Source organism: Podarcis erhardii (genome assembly GCF_964252035.2).
Source record: "Podarcis erhardii genome assembly, chromosome: Z".
In the NCBI taxonomy this organism is placed as follows: domain Eukaryota; kingdom Metazoa; phylum Chordata; class Lepidosauria; order Squamata; family Lacertidae; genus Podarcis; species Podarcis erhardii.
In genome coordinates this window covers 23,181,489-23,201,569 of record NC_138504.1, presented here as the reverse complement: position 1 = coordinate 23,201,569, position 20,081 = coordinate 23,181,489, and the positions used below count along the sequence as shown (strand labels likewise).

Below are 20,081 nucleotides of genomic sequence, written 5' to 3'. Positions count from 1 at the left end.
ATGTGTGGGGAGGGGAATTGATGGTGTTCTCTGCATAGGGAGTAAGTGATGTGTGTGTATTAGAAAAGAGAGCATTTATGTTTTCGACCTATAAAGCTTTAATAGCTCAAGTCTCCAATACCTCAAGGACCAACTTCCCCTGTATGAACCTACCTGGAACCTGAGATCAGCATCTAAGGCTCTGTGCATACACCCCACACCAGGAGAAGTTTGGAAGATTGCAACAAGAGAACAAGCCTCCTCTTGTGCAGTGACCCATGCTTTCTGTGGGCTGCCCTGGGCAAAAATATATATTTATTCTCCCAAGCAATTTGGACAGGGCTAAAGGTCTGGCTTTTGATCATTTATTTTTTTAGTGTTCGCCTTTATGCAGGTGGGGTGGTTATTTAATGTTGGGTTGGGGCACCTGTGGCCCTCCATATATTGGTAGGCTGCAGCTTTCATTGGCTTTAGCCATGCTGGCTGGGGCTGATGGGAGTTGTAGTCCAACAACATCTGGAGCACTTCAGCAGGTTCCCCACTGCTGTTTTACATGGTTGGATGATTTTTGTCGATTTGGGTATATGTTTTTAATGGATTGTGATTGTATATTTTGTGTGGTATTGTCCCAGTAAACCGCTTTGGTACACCTTCTGGCAGTGTGAAGCAATGCATAAATAAAATATATTGAAAGTGGTGTGACTCATGCTCAGGGTCACACCATTCTTTCGCTGCAAAGGTGTAGAAGTGAACAGTTGGCAGTAATCCAGTGAGGGGAAAACACATGCCTCAAGGCTTCATGTTTTCCTAGACACCAGACCCCTGGTGAGCTTTGGCACATAACAGCTTTGAGAAAACTTATATCATCCTGAATCAGAATGAAAATGAGAGTGTATGGCAGTGTCAGGTTCTAAGAAACCAAAGTTAGGTTACAGTGGACTTCAGTGGCCTGCTTCATGAAAGGAAGGGTGTGGCCAGAGATGGGAGGGATGAGGCTACTGGGAATTATTAAATAATCAGGCTTCTTACCATGAGACTGAAACCAGAAGTATCTGTTTGCCAATCTGCCAGTAAATTGAAATATTCATTTGAGGCCCTTACCTGAGTTTCCTCTGTAAGAATGAGGCAAGATTCCAGAAAGAAGACCTGCCCCTGAGCAGACCTGAATGATCACTTAGATCAACTGGGAAAATTCTACATATCGTGCTGCACCCTATAGAACAGGCATTCCCAAACTCGGCCCTCCAGATGTTTTGGGACTACAACTCCCACCATCCCTAGCTAACAGAGGTGATGGAAATTGTAGTCCCAAAACATCTGGAGGGCCGAGTTTGGGGGTGCCTGCTATAGAATTTAATAGACCAGAAACAAACACACACAATTCTGCTATTGCCCCCAAACTGTGAAATGCCCTTTCCTCTGCCATCAGTTACTCCAGACATATTGTAAAGACATACCTTTTTATACAGGATTCAAGATTTGCCCCTATTTTATTGGCTTCAGTTCCCAGGATTCCTCTATTTCTTTTTATCTGCTTTTCTATTACCATTTTACTAGTTTGTGTTTTAGTTTTGTTTTAATGATATTGTTTATTGTTTTAATGCTCTACACCACTTGGATGTTCTTTCAAATATGTGTGTGTGTTGATAGTGAAGAGGGACTTTTTGGTGGCAGTCCAGCTTTGATACACCCTCCTGGAGGAAGTAATGAATTATCTAACCACTTAAGATAGTACAATCAATTTGAAAACTCTGGGCAAAGAAAAACATGTTATTCCAGAACTAAAAGCAATATAATAGTAGCACCAGTCTAATATATATATATATATATATATATATATATATATATATATATATATATTTGCTTTCGTAGATTTTCACGGGTACAGGAATGCAGGTTTTGGTGTCCTCGGGTGTCTTCCCGTGTAAAAGTTGGGGTGTCTAGGCGACGTTTCGACGAGGTCTCACTCGTCATCTTCAGGCTGGTGCTTTCGGCTTCTTGTTACTGGAACAGAGCAGGATCTCAGTGTTTGAGTTCCTATAAATACTGTAGAGGGGGTGTGGTGTATAGCCTCCAATGTTCTGGGCAGAGAGGAAGTTCCCAGGCTAGTGTGCCTTTTCTTCTTTTGTTCCTTAATTACTTGAGAGATATCTTGAGTGATTTCTTGAGTGATATCCTGAGTACCACTTAGGTGGGTCATTAGGTGTGGATTAGTTGTTAAAGTCTTTGTGTCTTGACCTCTTGAACTTTGTGAAGAGTTTTCCTGAGAAGATGGCTGTACTGTACTTAGTTGTGCTCTGGCTTGGCTTCGTGTATAGGGGCGAGCTGTGGTTTTGTGGCTTGTGTCAGCCAGATCTGTGTAGGGATTGCAGGGGGGTGCAGCATCCGGAGGTGCCACCATGGATTGGCTACTGGATGGTGTCTGTAATTCATCTGTGGAGAGGGTCTGGGTTTGGGTCTGGTGTGGTTGATTGGTGTTGGCGTTCTGTGTGCCTCTGGATCTGGTGTCAGTTTTTGTGGGGAGGGCTAATTTCCAGATGTCTGGCAAGCGGGATGTGTCGTCACGCTTGTTCATGTTGTGAGGGTGTTTCTCTATCTCGATGGCTTCCATGATTATTCTCTTGTGGTGATGTTCCGTGTTAAAGAGCAATTTGGAATCTGCAAAATTAATTTCGTGTCCTGTTTCTTTCATGTGTTGGAAAAGAGAGGAAGTTTTTTCTTCTTTTTTGACGGCATTCTTGTGTTCTGCGATACGTGCATTTATTCGTCTGTTTGTTTGTCCAATGTACGTGGCTGGGCAGACTTTGCAGGGTATTTCATAGATCCCTTGGTTTTCCAACTGGATTTTATCCTTGGTGCAAAAGGCTGTTTTGATATTGTGTTTATGGAGGATTTTGCTAATTTTATCTGTAGTGCCCTTGATATAAGGAAGGAGGGCCATGCCATTGTTTTCTTCTGTGTCTTGGTTTTTGGGGGGTGTTTCCTTTTGGATTAGCTTCGTAATCCTGTTTTGCTGGTAAAACAAAACAGGATTACGAAGCTAATCCAAAAGGAAACACCCCCCAAAAACCAAGACACAGAAGAAAACAATGGCATGGCCCTCCTTCCTTATATCAAGGGCACTACAGATAAAATTAGCAAAATCCTCCATAAACACAATATCAAAACAGCCTTTTGCACCAACCAAAAAATAGCCAATATCCTCAGAAACCCCAAGGATAAAATCCAGTTGGAAAACCAAGGGATCTATGAAATACCCTGCAAAGTCTGCCCAGCCACGTACATTGGACAAACAAACAGACGAATAAATGCACGTATCGCAGAACACAAGAATGCCGTCAAAAAAGAAGAAAAAACTTCCTCTCTTTTCCAACACATGAAAGAAACAGGACACGAAATTAATTTTGCAGATTCCAAATTGCTCTTTAACACGGAACATCACCACAAGAGAATAATCATGGAAGCCATCGAGATAGAGAAACACCCTCACAACATGAACAAGCGTGACGACACATCCCGCTTGCCAGACATCTGGAAATTAGCCCTCCCCACAAAAACTGACACCAGATCCAGAGGCACACAGAACGCCAACACCAATCAACCACACCAGACCCAAACCCAGACCCTCTCCACAGATGAATTACAGACACCATCCAGTAGCCAATCCATGGTGGCACCTCCGGATGCTGCACCCCCCTGCAATCCCTACACAGATCTGGCTGACACAAGCCACAAAACCACAGCTCGCCCCTATACACGAAGCCAAGCCAGAGCACAACTAAGTACAGTACAGCCATCTTCTCAGGAAAACTCTTCACAAAGTTCAAGAGGTCAAGACACAAAGACTTTAACAACTAATCCACACCTAATGACCCACCTAAGTGGTACTCAGGATATCACTCAAGAAATCACTCAAGATATCTCTCAAGTAATTAAGGAACAAAAGAAGAAAAGGCACACTAGCCTGGGAACTTCCTCTCTGCCCAGAACATTGGAGGCTATACACCACACCCCCTCTACAGTATTTATAGGAACTCAAACACTGAGATCCTGCTCTGTTCCAGTAACAAGAAGCCGAAAGCACCAGCCTGAAGATGACGAGTGAGACCTCGTCGAAACGTCGCCTAGACACCCCAACTTTTACACGGGAAGACACCCGAGGACACCAAAACCTGCATATATATATATATATATATATATATATATATATATATATATAGTTATATTCGATCTTGAAGTCTGCCTCCTTGGAATCCTTATTTTGAATGAAGACATGGTTTTTAAAAATGCAAAATAAATAAAATGCATATCTTCATCTACAGAATTGCTTCAGTTGAATTTGTGATGCTGTTCTTGCTTTATACATTAGGCCCACAACAGAAACCTGCTCTCAATTGATTTTGACCACATCACAAGAACAGGGAAGATCTATGACGACCATCGGAAGTTCACTCTTCGGATTCTCTACGACCAGGCAGGCCGCCCAATCCTTTGGTCTCCCCTCAACAAATACAATGAAGTCAACATCACTTACTCACATTCTGGATTAGTGACCTTTATCCAGAGAGGGACATGGACTGAAAAGATGGAGTACGATCCAGGTGGGAAGATCATTTCCAGAACATGGGCAGATGGAAAAATATGGAGCTACACATACCTAGAAAAGGTGATTCATTTTTGTAAATGGTTTGTGAAGATTGCAGGGTAAATTTGATTATCCACATTTAGAAACTCAGAGAAGCCCCCACTGGGGAGAAAATAATTGGATTTAATTAGATTATTATTAATAATAATTACTTGCAGAAATAGCTTCTGAACTGTTTAAAGCACTGTTTCCCAAACTTGGGTCTCCAGCTGATTTCAGACTACAGTTCCCATCATCCAATACCACTGGTCTTGCTAGCTAGGGATGATGGGAATTATAGTCCAAAAACAACTGGAGTCCCAAGTTTGGGAAACAGTGCTTTAAAGTGTAAAACCAAATATAAAAATATATACACACATGTTAAAATACACCCAAAACAATCTCATCAAAACAATAAAAACATCCATAAATAAAATGCACGATAAAACAAGCCCATTAAAACAGCAAAACAATTAAAACAGCAATTAAAACTATCAGATCAGGAGGTCTAAACAGGTGTGTCTTCAAGATCCAGCAGAATGTCTGTACAAATATAGGGCCTCTCATATTTCTGCAGAGAAAGCATTGAACACTGATGCAACCCAGAGACGGGGAATCTGGTGTCTTCCAGATGTTGTTGGACTCCAACTCCCAGCCAGCATTGCCAATGCTCAGAGATGATGGAGGCTGTAGTCCAGCATCACCTGGAGGGCCACAGCTTCCCCATCCTTATTCTAGACTAAATAATTTTTATTTTAGATGAAGGATCTAAATTAGCAATAATTGAGGAATTCAGTTTCTATGAAATCCAGTGGGAATTGATCTCTCAGACTTATAGAGCTGCTCACAACATTAAATATCTTTGAGATTTCACATTTCTCCAGTTCTTGCAAAACAGTTGTCAACTGATAAATCTTACCCAAACACAGTAATGTGTGTGTTTTAGAGTAAGATACTTTAGAAATGCATACACTGAGATAAAACAATGCTTTACAGTACATGCAGTTTTTCAGGGGAAATTTTTAATCTAAAAATTGGTGCATAGATTGGATGGGATGGACCTTTGAATGAACACATGTGAGACTAGCATGTAACTGTCCACCTCTAGCCCAAACTGAGGGGCCCAAACAGAATATGCTGAACCTGTGGGATCTCATTGGCTCTTACACAACTCAATCATCCTCATTATTAGACATAAGAACATAAGAAGGCCCTGCTCGATCAGGCCAATGGCCCATCTAGTCCAACATCCTGTTCTCACAGTGTGTTGTCAGAGTATATTACGGCTAGCAACCCTCTCCTCCATGAATTTGTCTTAATTCTCTTTCAAATCAAAGCTGTCTACGTTAGTGGTCATCAGTGCCTCCTCTGGGAGCAAGGAATTACTATTACTTACATTTGTTTGTTTGTTTACATTTCCTCGAAAGAGCGTAAGGTGGCATATGTGGTTCTCTTCCCCTTTCTATTTTATCCTCACAACCAGAGAGGTACAGTAGGCTGAGAGCCAGCGACTAGTCCAAGGTCTTCTGTGTGTTATTCCAACACACTAACCACTATGCCATACTGTCTTGGAGAGGTTGTAACACAGTGGTGGAGCATGAGTTTTTGCAGGCAAAAGGTCCCAGATTCATTCCCTGAGATCTCCAATTAAAAGGATTGGGTAACAAGGGATGCAAAAGACTCTTCTCTCTCAGAAAGCCTCTGTCCATTATAGAGTAGGCATTACTGGGCCAGATGGAGAAACAGTCTGCCCAGGTAAAAGGCAGCTTTCTATGTTCCTTTCTATATTAACGTGGAGCTCTCGGGTTTAGAGATGGTTTGAACTTAGGAATACAAGTGAAATGGAGAGGTTTCCTGCTAAGGTCAGGATCCCCCTCCTTTTGCAGAAGCCTAAATGTCTGCTAACAGCTAATGACAGAGAGCCACTGAAAGAGTTGCCTATTGGATTTAAATGGGCCTTGGGTGACATAGTTATGAGTGATGCAAAGATGAAATGTGGCATTTCATCTCCGTATCTGTGTTATCCAAGTCATCTCTACAGCATGCACTTTAAACTCGGAGGGCGGGGGTTACATTCCACATTCCAAGTGTTAATGCTCAGTTTTACAATTCTTAAGGTGGCTTTGTGAGAATTAACTTTTCAATATGACAAGCTGCCTCTTAAGGGGCGGGGGGGGGGGAACATGCTTGTTAACACATCCCAGAAGATTGACATGGTGAGATTTCAACAATAAAATACATTTCTGCAAAAGGAAAAGCAGGGGTGTGTGATTTTCACCAACCCCCATACCACCTCTAGCACCAAAAGGCTCCCAAACCCATGGAGACAGTGCTTTTTTTCTGGAGGTACTCAAGGGTACACAATACCAGCACCTCCCCCCCTAAAAAAAATGTTAAAAGTGTGGCGCTTACTGTAACAACATCATGGTGACTACCAGCACTTTTTTCTTTAAAAAGGGGGGGAAGCACTGCATGGACCCAACTTTCACAGGCACAAGAGGCTTCAGAAGAAAGGGAGCGTCAGCAAAATATATCCTCCCCACTTCCATTTATGCATCTTCCTTGCTGGAGTGGTACTGTATTCTACAAAGGAAAGAATCACAATACACCTGTTGGCAAGATGATACATTATGTATCTGATGAAGTAAGCTGTAGTCCAGGAACGTGTATGCTATAATAAATTAGCCTTTAAGATGCTACAAACCCCTTAGTTCTTTTCGCAATACACATCATCTTCATTTTTAGGCTTTTTCAATGCATTGGGGGTTGGATCTAAAGAGCCAAAGAGCAGAAAGAAAATACCGTATTTTTCGTCCCATAGGACGCTCCGTCCCATAGGACGCACCTAGTTTTTTGGGGGGGAAATAAAGGAAATTTTTTTTCCTTTATTCCCCCCCCAAAAGCAGGTCGGGGAAACTGAACCAGGTCGAGGAACAGCGGGATGGCGGCGCTGCGCCTCCCTGCTGTCCCCCGAGCTTGTGGGGCTGGCCGATGTTTGCTTTAGGGTGCCCTGCCACCGGGCAGCAGGCTGCTATCCGCAGCGTGGGGAACCCTGCGGGGAACTCCTGCAGGGCTCCCCACGCTGCGGATGTCTGTCCGGCGTGCAGGGCGCTCTGCTTCAGGGTGTCCTGCGTGCCGGGCGGCAGGCTGCTATCCGCAGCGTGGGGAGCCCTGCGGGGAACTCCTGCAGGGCTGCCTAGGTTGCAGATGTGTTCCCGAAGCGCCGGGCGCTCTGCTTTCAGGGCGCCCGACGCTCCGGGAAGCAGGCTGCTATCCGCAGCCTAGACATTCCTGAGGGACCTCCCACAGGGCTGCCTAGGCTGCGGATGTGTTCCCGAAGCCTGGAGAGCAAGAGGGGTTGGTGCGCACTGACCCCTCTCTCTCCAAGCTTCAGCGCAAGCCTGCATTCGCCCCATAGGACGCACCCAGATTTCCCCTTCATTTTTGGAGGGGGAAAAGTGCGTCCTATAGGGCAAAAAATACGGTAGCTACTGGCATTTTTCTGCAAGAGTTTGTGAAGCGGTTTAACAGGTAGCTCAATCATTTTCACACTTCCCTTGTGCAAGGGAAGGGGGATCCTTTTTTGGTATAACTTGTTGCCCCACTTGGTGCTCTAGCACAAAGCGAGAATTTTCTGTGAATGCAGAATAAGTTCTGCATACAAAAGGATGGTTTTGGATCCACCCCAATGTTCTTCTGAGCTCATGAGTGTTGCTTCATGGTGTTTCCCCCCTCCCAACCCAATGGTTTAATCACAGTGTTGGAGAAAGCTTGTACTCACTTTATGCATGAAGTAAGCACATAATGAAATTTATGAGACAAACACTGGCATGGCTACTAGCTTGCTAAAAAGCAGGAAAGGGAGAGGGATTTCTGGTCACCTTCCCAGAGTAATATGCACAGGTATACCACCAAATACTGCTGTGCAAATGACTTGTCAATTTCCACATCAAGAATTAAAAAAATACACACGTTAATACAGGCGGCAAACATTTTGCGCGGGGGTTTTGTTTCTGCCTGCCTCCTCATGTGTTGGCGGAGCATATATAAGCCTGCTCCGCCCTGTGACATATCTGTTCTTCCTTCTTCCGGGTCCAAAAGGACCCGCATGTTGGCAATCGCACATCAGCTGGAAACACCTAAAATTTCTCTGCATGTACATGAAAGCAAATAGCTGTAGCAACCAAAAACAAAATTACAAATAGCATCAAGCAGTGATGCAATAAAGATTTACTTAGACAACTTATTTCAAGCTGTACAATCTGTTTTTAAGGGCAAGGGAGATAGAATCCTTATAAAATTAATAATGGATCAAAAAGTGTTGGTTTGGCTTATTGGCCATCCATTATATGTGGCCACTACCAATCACCTCCCCTCACTTGGGTCCTCTGGCATACACAGAGGGCTGCAGGGGACAGGACAATGCAATGACATGTAGAAAGTACAAAATAAGAGCTTTTATTGTTCTACTCAGAGGGTATTCCTGCTACTACTCACTTCTTAAAAACTGCTAATTATAAAACTGGTTGGTGCCCGGGGTCCTGTTCACTAAGGAGTAGAGGCACTTACCTAATGGTAAGCTGGTGTGTGAATTTGTGGATCCCTGAACCTAATACACATTTCAGATATGAACTCCTCATATTTACACAATGACAATGATAATAAACCCAGTTTTATTTAAAAGGTTCTTAACAATCTTCCTTCCTGAAACAGATTTTTTAAAAAAGCATTCACTGTAAAAATGTCTGCTTTGCATTTAATAATTACCAAACAAAAAAAAATATGCATATGTGAACATATCCTTCTCTTAAACATGGATTTCCAGAACCCCTTTTAAAATACGTAAGCACCTGAGTAGATTCTGTATTCCCTTTCCTGGTAAAAATAAGTCTTGATAAAGAGATCCCACCACATCCAAAACTACATATAGGCTCAGTTCGGACATCACATCTAAATGTGGATAAAGTAAAACTATGGTTTGGTGTGATTTCCAAATTGAGAACCATGGTTTGTGACTGGCTGGAAAAGACAGAATTAGAAACCATGGTTTGACATAGGTAAATACCATGGTTTGTGCTGACTATGATATGAGACGATGTCTGAATTAACTAACTGTAGTTAATGGTCACCTCTACCTCCAGAGACTGCTGCACAACAGAGACGGGAGTAAACTTATGAAGCTGAGTGCTGAGAGGATGAAAAAAGAAGGCAGACAAGCAGCCCTAAACCAGGGTCTGCCTGTGGTATGTTTGAAAACTCAAACCATGGTTTGGGTTCCAAACTATAGTTGGTACAAACTATGGTTTGGGATGGTGTCTGACTTGAGCCAACTTGTATTCTATCTGTATTCTGTCTCAGTACGTTTGCGTGCATTTTGTTGAGCTGAAAAGACAGTCCTGAGAGAAGTCCCATTAAGATTTCTAGCAATTGTTCATATATTTGTGTGTGTTTCAGGAATGTGGACAGGAAGGCTCAATTCAGTCATCCCAACTTCCACCAGTGCCTGGAAGGGACATAACAGGGACAAACTAATTGTTATAATGAGAGATCTATGATCTCCTGAAATCTCACCACCACCACTGCCGCCCTATAAACATCCACATGAGGTTTGAATGAGCCAAAAGAAGAGGGTTAAGTATATACACACAGACTGGAGCTGCTATTAATTGCAGAGTGGTAAGCATACAGGTACTATAAAGGGGCCCACATATTTCCTCTCCTCAGCTAATAGCAGCTTCAGGGAGGAGTGTAATCTGCACTGGAAAATCGACACCGGGCAAGCACTGCCTAAACCTCCAGTGCCATCACCCTTATCTACTACTCCTATCTTGTTTGAAGAGAATTACAATATGTCAGGACATCTCATCAGAGGCCTCTCAATTACAGGCACACCCACCCACATGCTTACAGTACGTGTGTTCTACTCACTTGCAACCATCTGTATATATGCAACTATGGGAAATAAATAAATAGAATCATACCAGGAAATGGCAGGAGAGTTCTTGTGGCTCGTGAGGAGATCCTCCCCAGAGCCCAAAGAGGATGTCAATGATGGCTGTGGAAGCCCCAAAGAGACCTGAGGCACAGCGGGGCTTCATTTAGGCTGCTCAACCTCCCTGCCCAACAACTGACGTGTAGGGTGGCGCAACAGCAACACCTTGCCTTCAGCCAGCCCCAGAGCTTCAACTCTAGATATTTTGGTCTGGATTGGAGAGAGCACCACTTCAAGCAATCGTCGCTCAATTCCAAATACTTCTGGAAGTTATATTTTGTTAAGGGTGCTGTGAGTTATTAGGAGACTCCAGTTCCTTTCACAGTCTTGCAATTCCCAGAGCAGTTTAAAAGCCAATCCTTCACGGGGAATATAGGAATTTTAGCTCTGGGAGGGCAATAGGGTTCCCCTAAGAATTATCAGCATCTTTAACAAACTGCAGCTCCCAGAAATCTTTGGGGGAAGCCATGGCTGTTTAGAGTGGTACTGTACTGTTTTAAATGTATGCTTTAAATGTATGCTGTGAATGTTGCCTTTTGCCAGCGCTCTTTGTTTCACAACTTTCTATAAGGGCTAGAGACTTACTTTAAACAAAAGGGGTGGGAAGGCACCAGGGAAGGCCTTCACGGGCCCCAGGTTGGGAACCAATGTCATCTTTTGTTGCTTGTTTGGTCCGTGCAGCAAAGAGAGCAACATGTAAACATTTGGGAGCCAAAAACGGGCCTATAGTTTAGTCTGTCTCTGGGAGCAGCTTCAGACATTTCAGAGAGAGGGGATACAACACTCTTGATAGACACCACCATCTGCCTCAATGTCCGAAAAGCAAGCTCCATGGATAGTGTTTGCAAAAGCTTTCCCCACATACACAGCTTGTACATTCCTGCTGCACCCAATTCATTGACAGATGCTGCAGCAGTGGTGTACTAAGAGTCACTCTGAAGCCTCTTAAACCAGCCAGTTTTACTTGGAAAGGGAATGAATTAGGAATGCTCAGTGTCTTACAGGCTCAAGAAACCACAAGAGCTTGTTCAAATGAAATGAAGGGGAGGATCAATACCTATTTTGCTGCTCTGTGCTCATGATACAAACTCACCTTTTGATGACTTTCTGAAACCTGAGTGGTTTTATGTTGCTTTCATTGGTACACATAACTAGTCATAGGATTCCCTAATTAGATTTTTTAAAAAGAAAAAAGTTATAACTCGTTTGCAAGTAGGGTTAGGGGAGAAATTCGATTCCATTCACATCTCCCTAATTCACACTTCTCCACATTCACAAGCCAAAGCACAACCATCCTTCAAAGTTCATACTTCTCTGAATTTTGCAATGCACCTTCTACAGCCAAGTAATGCATACAAAAATGCATAGACTGTGGTAAATATATATATTTGTGAAAATGACATACAAAAATACATTATATTGGCAGAAATAGCCCTTCAAAAAGATGTGTATTAGGAGATACTTGCACTAAAACGCTAACAAATTTTCATTACGAGTGTGTGTGTGTGTGTGTGTGTGAGAGAGAGAGAGAGAGAGAGAGAGAATTTTTTTGGAGAACTGAGCCCAATATCAGAAAAATGGGAAACTGAGAGTGACCAAAATCAACAAATTTGCCACCATTGCTTGCAAGTCATTGTGCTTGTTGTTTCTGTGTTTTTTCTTTCAGTCTGTGATGCTTCTCCTGCATAGTCAGCGTCGTTACATCTTTGAGTATGACCAGTCAGACTACCTACTATCTGTCACCATGCCAAGTATGGTACGCCACAGCTTTCAGACAATGCTGTCTGTTGGATACTTCCGCAATCTCTATTCCCCACCAGACAGCAGTGCCTCTTTCATCCAGGACTTCACCAGAGACGGACGACTTCTGCAGACCCTCTACCCGGGTACAGGGCGCAGGGTTCTTTACAAATACACCAAGCAGTCCAGACTGTCAGAGATTCTTTATGACACCACGCAAGTCTCCTTTACTTATGAAGAGTCATCAGGTGTTATTAAAACAATACACTTGATGCATGATGGATTTATTTGCACCATCAGATACAGGCAAACAGGTAGGTTGAAACTGTATATTATTATTTGGGCTGTGCTTGTGTCATATATTTGTGGTATATAGTAGTCATTTCACTGCACAGTTAAAAATGCAATACCTTAAGGTTTTTTAAAAAATAATAATATTACAATTACCTTTAGCCCATCTAGTATGGGAGCATGGCATAATGGCTGCCACAACTGAAAGAGAAGAAAAAAAATGGGACCACAAAATGGTAGCAGCCACTCCATCATGGGGGAAAGGCACCTACAGCAGTCACCACCATGTTTAGTGACAGAGAGAAGCTGCTTTTGCCTCTGTTAATAGATTGGAGGGTGGATATCCAGCCCTGCATTCCAGTGGAATGTGGGTACATTAAGAGGGAGGGGGTTGTTCATTGTAGAAAAGGCCAAGCCAGCATAAATAAGAACTGAGCAGAAAGAGCTGGCCTCTCACCTGTGGTAGATTTTTGACAGGATATTGACTGAGGTAATTTCACAGGTGCCATAGGAGGTACTGGCAGCCACACTGGTGCTTGTGGACATCATATTGATGACCCCAGTGTAGCTAGTCCTTCTGGCAGTCTTGTTTTATTATTACATTATTATTACTATTATATACTTTTGTGCTGTTTTCCTTCTCCTTAAACATTTGCCCAATGTTTTATATGTAGGTCCACTTATTGGCCGCCAGATATTCAGATTTAGTGAAGAAGGTCTTGTGAACGCCAGATTTGACTACAGCTACAACAACTTTAGAGTAACCAGCATGCAGGCCATGATAAATGAAACCCCTCTCCCTATTGATCTGTATCGCTACGTTGATGTGTCTGGTAAAACTGAACAATTCGGAAAGTTCAGCGTAATCAATTACGACTTAAACCAAGTTATAACTACCACCGCTATGAAGCATACCAAATTTTTTAGTGCCAATGGCCAAGTGATTGAAGTGCAATACGAAATCCTTAAATCCATTGCCTACTGGATGACCGTTCAGTATGACAACATGGGCCGCATGGTGATTTGCGACATCCGAGTTGGAGTCGATGCAAACATAACAAGATACTCCTATGAATATGATGCTGATAGCCAACTTCAAACTGTGTCTGTGAATGACAAAACCCAGTGGCGTTACAGCTATGACCTCAATGGAAATATCAATTTACTTAGCCACGGAAACAGCGCTCGGCTTACTCCTCTCAGGTACGATCTCAGAGATCGTATCACAAGGCTGGGGGACATTCAGTACAAAATGGACGAGGATGGTTTCCTCAAACAAAGAGGAAATGACATCTTTGAGTACACCTCTAATGGCTTTCTGAATAGAGCCTACAACAGGGTTTCTGGGTGGACAATCCAGTATTGCTACGATGGGCTGGGGCGACGGGTGGCCAGCAAATCAAGTTCTGGACAACACCTCCAATTCTTCTACGCGGACCTTTCCAATCCAGTAAGAGTTACTCACTTATACAATCACAGTAGTTCAGAAATAACTTCCTTGTATTACGACCTTCAGGGTCACCTAATAGCCATGGAATTAAGCAGTGGAGAAGAATATTACGTTGCCTGTGACAACACTGGCACACCTTTAGCTATCTTCAGCAGTCGAGGTCAAGTGATAAAAGAAATTCTTTACACCCCTTACGGAGAGATCTATCAGGACACAAATTCAGATTTTGAGCTCATTATAGGTTTCCATGGAGGGTTGTATGATTCACTCACTAAACTGGTGCACTTGGGGCAAAGAGATTATGATGTTATCGCTGGGCGCTGGACAACACCAAACCACCATATCTGGGAAGAACTGAAGAACAACCCCAAGCCATTTAATCTGTATGCATTTGAAAATAATTATCCAGCTGGCAGAATCCAAGATGTGGCTAAATACACAACAGGTAAAGCATTTTTTTAATTGGGTTGTGGGGGAGGGTAGTTTCTGGTTTGAATTTTAATGACAGAAGTGCGTAACCTAAGGCCCAGGAGCTAAAGGGGATCCTCCCAACCTCTCTGTATGGCCTCTAGAACTCTCTGCAGAACACACAGACCACTGAGCCTGTTTCATGCACAGAAGTTCAAGGTGTTACTTTTAGTATATGACAACTTGGGACCACTTTACCTACGAGATCACTTTACCCCACATGTATCCACTCAACCACTTGGATTGGTGGAATTGGCACTGCTGCAAGTGCCACTTAATGCTCATTCCGCATTTGTAAGAACTCAGTCGTTTCGTGCGGCGACACCTGTACTTTGGAACTCCCTGCCTCTTGAGATCAAGCAGGCACCTCCACTTTACTCTTTTCAGTGCCTGCTAAAAACATTCTTGCAAGCCTGTCCAGATGCTTAGAAAGTTGAGGTCAATTTATAATCTGCTTTAGTTTTAGGTTTGTTTGTTATTCCTTTTGCATGTTTTAAAGTAGGGCTGTAATTTATTTTTATTTTTTACTGTCTTTTTTTTGAGATTTCTTACAATCAAACAGTTTTTTTAAATTTTATGAAATAAATAATAAATAATGAAAGTTATTTTGCCTGACTGGAATATGTCCTTGAACTCTTACAAGGTCTCTAGTCCGCCTGGATGTAGCTAGGAAAGGGGTATGTGAGAGAGAGAGTGTGTGTGAAAACTATGTTAGTGTACAAAGATGTAAATATTACCTCTGTTGCTCCGCCCACTTTTGCCTCTGGCCCTGTCCAAGCCTCACATGTTGTCCCTGGAATGGAACACTTCCCTCAGGCTCCCCCAATGCTTTTATGACAGTGGATCTTGTGAATATGTTCAGACAATTTCTGCAAACAGTTTCATTGAATCTCTGATTAATTTTGAAACAAAATGAATTAAAAAATCAGTCAATTTAATTTGTATAGCCAGAGGCCTTTAACAAAGAACAGCAGGGGGCAAGAGCGAGGCTTTCCTCTGAAATCACACAACACAAACTATAAAAGATTACAGCACAAAAAATTACTGCGTAAAAGTTTTAAAACTAGAAATCATTAACATAGCTGGAATGGAGCTTCTTATACCACCTTTTCTTCCAGTTTTTTTTAAATTAAACTTTTAATTGAGTTTTTGTTACATGCAAAAACATGTAGACACTGGAAAAGAAGGTAAGGGGGGAGCAGAAAAATGGGGAAAAGCTATGCAGAGTTGCAGAATGAAATATTAACAGCAAACCAGTATACCAAACTAAAGTCATATTTCACTGAATAGCCCAGGTATTTTAGGCAGTATGCAGGCATGTTATTCCCCATTTTATTGCCTACCAGGGGGCAGATCAGGAGTTCCCAAACTGTGGTCCACAATCTTCATTCAGGTGGTTTGTGGTTCAGGGTGGGAAATGGGAAATCCAGTGCATTAAATACTCATATTGATCATATTGCTTCTTTTCTTTCTTAAATCAGGTTTTACTGTTTTGCAATTTGAATTTTATGGAATTACAGTTGCTACAACAGGCAGAAAAATCAATCCAGTTCACACAATTCGTATTTTCCATCCAGAATGGAAACCAATCCCGTTTATACAATTCGTATTTTCCAGCTCCTAGGGGCCATGGAGACTTTAGCCCCCCACAGTAAACATTTGAGGGGGCTGGGCCCCCACAATATTAATGGACATTCCCTTTCAAATGGTGCGTATGCACTGCGTCATGTGATTAATTATGCAGGGTGGGGTTTACCTGGACCCCACAATTTTTTTTTTCAAGTTTCATCCTTGTTTGCTGCTGTTGTTTTCAATCTGCAAGTGATACGTAATCGATTAAATTCCTGGCCCCCATTTGCATTCAAATTAATGGTGTGGAATAACAGAATTATTGTGTAATATATTACATAAAATTCCAGAACAGCCGACAGGGAGATGAATAAGGTAGTTTTGGTCAGAGTGCGATGGAAACAGAATTGCTTCCGTCAATTGTAGGTTGCCGCCTACATTTTTTATCCTGTACCTGTCACTCCACTTCTCCCATGATACAGCTCTATGTGACCTAACATGAAAGTTACAGGAAAATGTAACACATCTTTCAACAGCCACTTTTCAAGAATTAAATGAAAGCAACTTCAGGAGCAGGTGATTTGACGTGGAGAACCAGCAGTGGAAGAGTGTGCCTGACCATCCCTTGCCACCAATTTTCCCACTTCAGATTGCTGCTAACAAGCTGCTTCCCCCCCTCTCCCCCGAGCTTCTAGATACATGTTTATCCTTGCAAGCCATGTATGTAGAAAAGGGTTAAGCACCTCTTCTCCCCACTGTTATTTTTCCATTCAAAATTACTCTCTTTTGGGTTGTTTGTTTATAAAACAATATTTATAGACTGCTATTTCATGAAAATATAGCAAAACAATTTAAAATATAAATGCATAAAACCATACAGAAAAACATATAGAAAAGTTAAAAACAGACATCAATTAACCATTGTGGAATTATACATATGCCTACATAGACGTAGTGGAATAGAAAAGTTTTCAGCAGGCATTTAAAACACATATGACCTTATATTTGTACACGGCCACAAGTTGGAATATAATTCCAGATATCACTCAGCTATGGGAAATGCAACACATCTGAATATTCCACCCTGTCACCTTGTCTACAACGCCTTTTGATTCATATCTGAGCAGCCAAAGAAGGGAGAGGCTTGAAATGTTTTTCTTTAAGACTTGAATCTCTTTTTTCTATAGTTGTAGGGTTTCAAAAAGTGAAAATCCGGACACAAAAGTGGTTGAACTTTTTTGTAGCCAAATTGTTTAGCAAAGTTGCAAAAATCTCAACTTAGCCTTTTTAAAGGAAATTCACCCAAATCTACACTGCCAGCATGGGTTGCCATACATCCGGATTTTTCCAGACATGTAACGCGCTGTTTACAAGGGCCAAATCCCAGCTGTGTCCAGGAAATTCCAGATGTATGGCAGCCTTATTTGTTTTTTTCTATAATTGTCATACAGTACTTCTTGTCTTCAGCATGTTAATTGTATTCTGTTTGGTTTTATTTGTAGACATTGGAAGTTGGCTTGAGTTGTTTGGGTTTCAGCTTCACAATGTACTCCCGGGATTCCCAAAGCCAGAAGTGGATGCTATGGAGACAACGTATGAACTTGTACAGCTTCAAACAAAGACCCAAGAGTGGGACCCTGGAAAGGTTAGCAAAAAGACACATTCCTGCATTATGTGACTTCTAGGGGGAAAACAGGATACATATTTATTTTCCTCTTTCTTCACCCCACGCTTGGTGTTTATGTTGGAGGGCAGGGGTGCAGGCTCCCCATAGTCCAAGATGCCCCAACCATCGGTGCAAAACGTTTTCCTCCCTTAAGCTCCACAATCTCATAGTGACTTTATTATGTCACTTACTCTAAAACAGAGATATACTAGTTCTGTAACCTATGGGACCACTTTATTCTCCATACAGGGGGAAGAGAAGACAAGGACCTCTGCTGATAGCCTTTTCTATTAAGCATCCATCCTGATTTGTTTGCACAAAATAGTATGGATGTTATTTGATTTCCACTGTTTATTGAGCATTCATTCTGATTTGAGCTCTAGGAGGCCCTGGAATGCTCTCATGAGATCTCGGGGGGGGGGGGGATTTGGGTTGTCTTGTGAAATCTTGCAGCAGCATCTCAAAGCCAGCATGCTGAGCGGGCCTGCCCCTTCCCCTCCCATCCCCCAAGTAAGGTAGAGAGCTTAAAAGTTCTTTTCATGATGGGTAACCCAAGTGAACCCAGTGTGAAAAGAACTTTCGAGCTTTCTGCCTTGCTTGGGGCACAAGGCATGGTGCTCAGCACACCAGCTCTGGAAAACTAGGGATGATCTTGCTGGAACTCAGCTGCCTCACAAGATCTTGTGAGAACCGTTCAGAGCTGGCACATTGAGTGGGTCTTGCCTGGCAAGCAAGGTGGAGAGCTAAACAAAAACTTTACTCCATAATCAGGCCTTTGGCCTTTAACTCCCTGTGGCCTTTTAGAAGTGGGTGGGGTATTTTTTCATGCATTTCTTCTGTGTTTTGTCTTGTTTTCAGTGTTGCTTTGTGAGCAGGGTGGGTGGGTGGGTGCCTGTTTGGTTATTTGGTTGTAAGTCGCTTTGGGTTTCCCTGGGCAAGATAAAGCGGCTAACAAATGCAAACAACAACAACAACAACAACGCTATTCTCATGCCAGGTGCCCCCTAAGTGGACCTGGCACAAAGGGCACCTTGCTTGGCATTTGACTTACACAATTTCAACCAGCCCATCTTCAACCACGTATAGTTGAAAATGTGCAAGTCAATTGCACGTAAGATAAGGTATTGCTGCACAGATCTGTAAATGTCCACATGCAAATCGTGATCTTGTAAGACAACCACTAGAGCAGGGGTCAGCAAACTTTTTCAGCAGGGGGCCGGTCCACTGTCCCTCAGACCTTGTGGGGGGCTGGACTATTTTTTTTGGGGGGGGGCGATGAACAAATTCCTATGCCCCACAAATAACCCAGAGGTGCATTTTAAATAAAAGCAAACATTCTACTCATGTAAAAAAACCATGCAGGTCCCACAAAAAACCCAGAGAGGCATTTTATATAAAAGGACACATTCTACTCATGTAAAAACACGCTGATTCCCAGACTGTCCGCGGGCCGGTTTTAGAAGGTGATTGGTCTTGATCCGGCCCCCGGGCCTTAGTTTGCCTTCCCATGCACAAGAGGGTACCTGAGAGGCAAAGAGAAGTAGAATCAGATTTCATTTTGTGCTGCATTGCTAGGCACAAGTCCCCACTTTAAAGTGTGATGTTTTTGTTTTGTGATGTCTGAGCACATTTTTGTTTTGCCCTGTGGCATTTTCCCTGCAAAAACACACTCTTTACCGCTGAATCTGAGCAAACAGTGATCAGCGGAAAACTCGAATTGTGGTTTGTTCTGGTTCAGTGTTGAAGAGTGGGTTTCTCAAGGAAAGCACTGGGGCAAACAGAAACCGCATGAACACAGCGGTTGTGCCTAGAACACACAAAGTTGTGCCTAGAAAGTGCAGGATAAATGGTGTGGATGAGTCCTCAGCTGCCACATAAGAAGAGGTCTGTTCTTACAGTGCAGCTTCAAACCCTGATTTATCCCATTATGCTATTTTCTCATGAAGTGCATACCCTGGAGTATTGCTGGAATTCTGCAACACTTCCTGGAAGTGTGGCAGCACGGTCAGGGAGGATTGTGAAGGACTCACAACTTTAGCCATGTGCACCAGTACAGTGGTACCTTGGGTTACATACGCTTCAGGTTACAGACTCCGCTAACCCAGAAATATTACCTTCGCTTCAGGATGAGAACAGAAATCACGCAGCAGCAGCAGCAGGAGGCCCCATTACCTAAAGTGGTGCTTCAGGTTAAGAACAGTTTCAGGTTAAGAACAGACCTCCAGAACAAATTAAGTTCCTAACCCGAGGTACCACTGTAAAGGTAAAGGGACCCCTGACTATTAGGTCCAGTCACGAATGA

The 20,081-nt window shown here is 42.7% G+C and overlaps 1 protein-coding gene across 12 annotated transcripts in view; it reads left to right on the top strand.

Annotated features, from left to right (window-relative positions):
- The window catches only part of TENM1 (teneurin transmembrane protein 1), a 404,140-nt gene that overhangs the window by 380,854 nt on the left and 3,205 nt on the right, over nucleotides 1-20,081 (top strand). For 7 of the 12 annotated variants that reach the window (XM_081847839.1, XM_081847838.1, XM_081847834.1 and 4 more), the window contains 5 exons: nucleotides 4,349-4,645; nucleotides 9,745-9,846; nucleotides 12,262-12,649; nucleotides 13,301-14,521; nucleotides 17,616-17,758. In XM_081847839.1, coding sequence (XP_081703965.1) covers nucleotides 4,349-4,645; nucleotides 9,745-9,846; nucleotides 12,262-12,649; nucleotides 13,301-14,521; nucleotides 17,616-17,758 — 2,151 coding nt within the window. The remainder of the gene's footprint in view (nucleotides 1-4,348; nucleotides 4,646-9,744; nucleotides 9,847-12,261; nucleotides 12,650-13,300; nucleotides 14,522-17,615; nucleotides 17,759-20,081) is intronic. The other 5 variants (XM_081847832.1, XM_081847841.1, XM_081847840.1 and 2 more) reach the window with 1 other exon arrangement.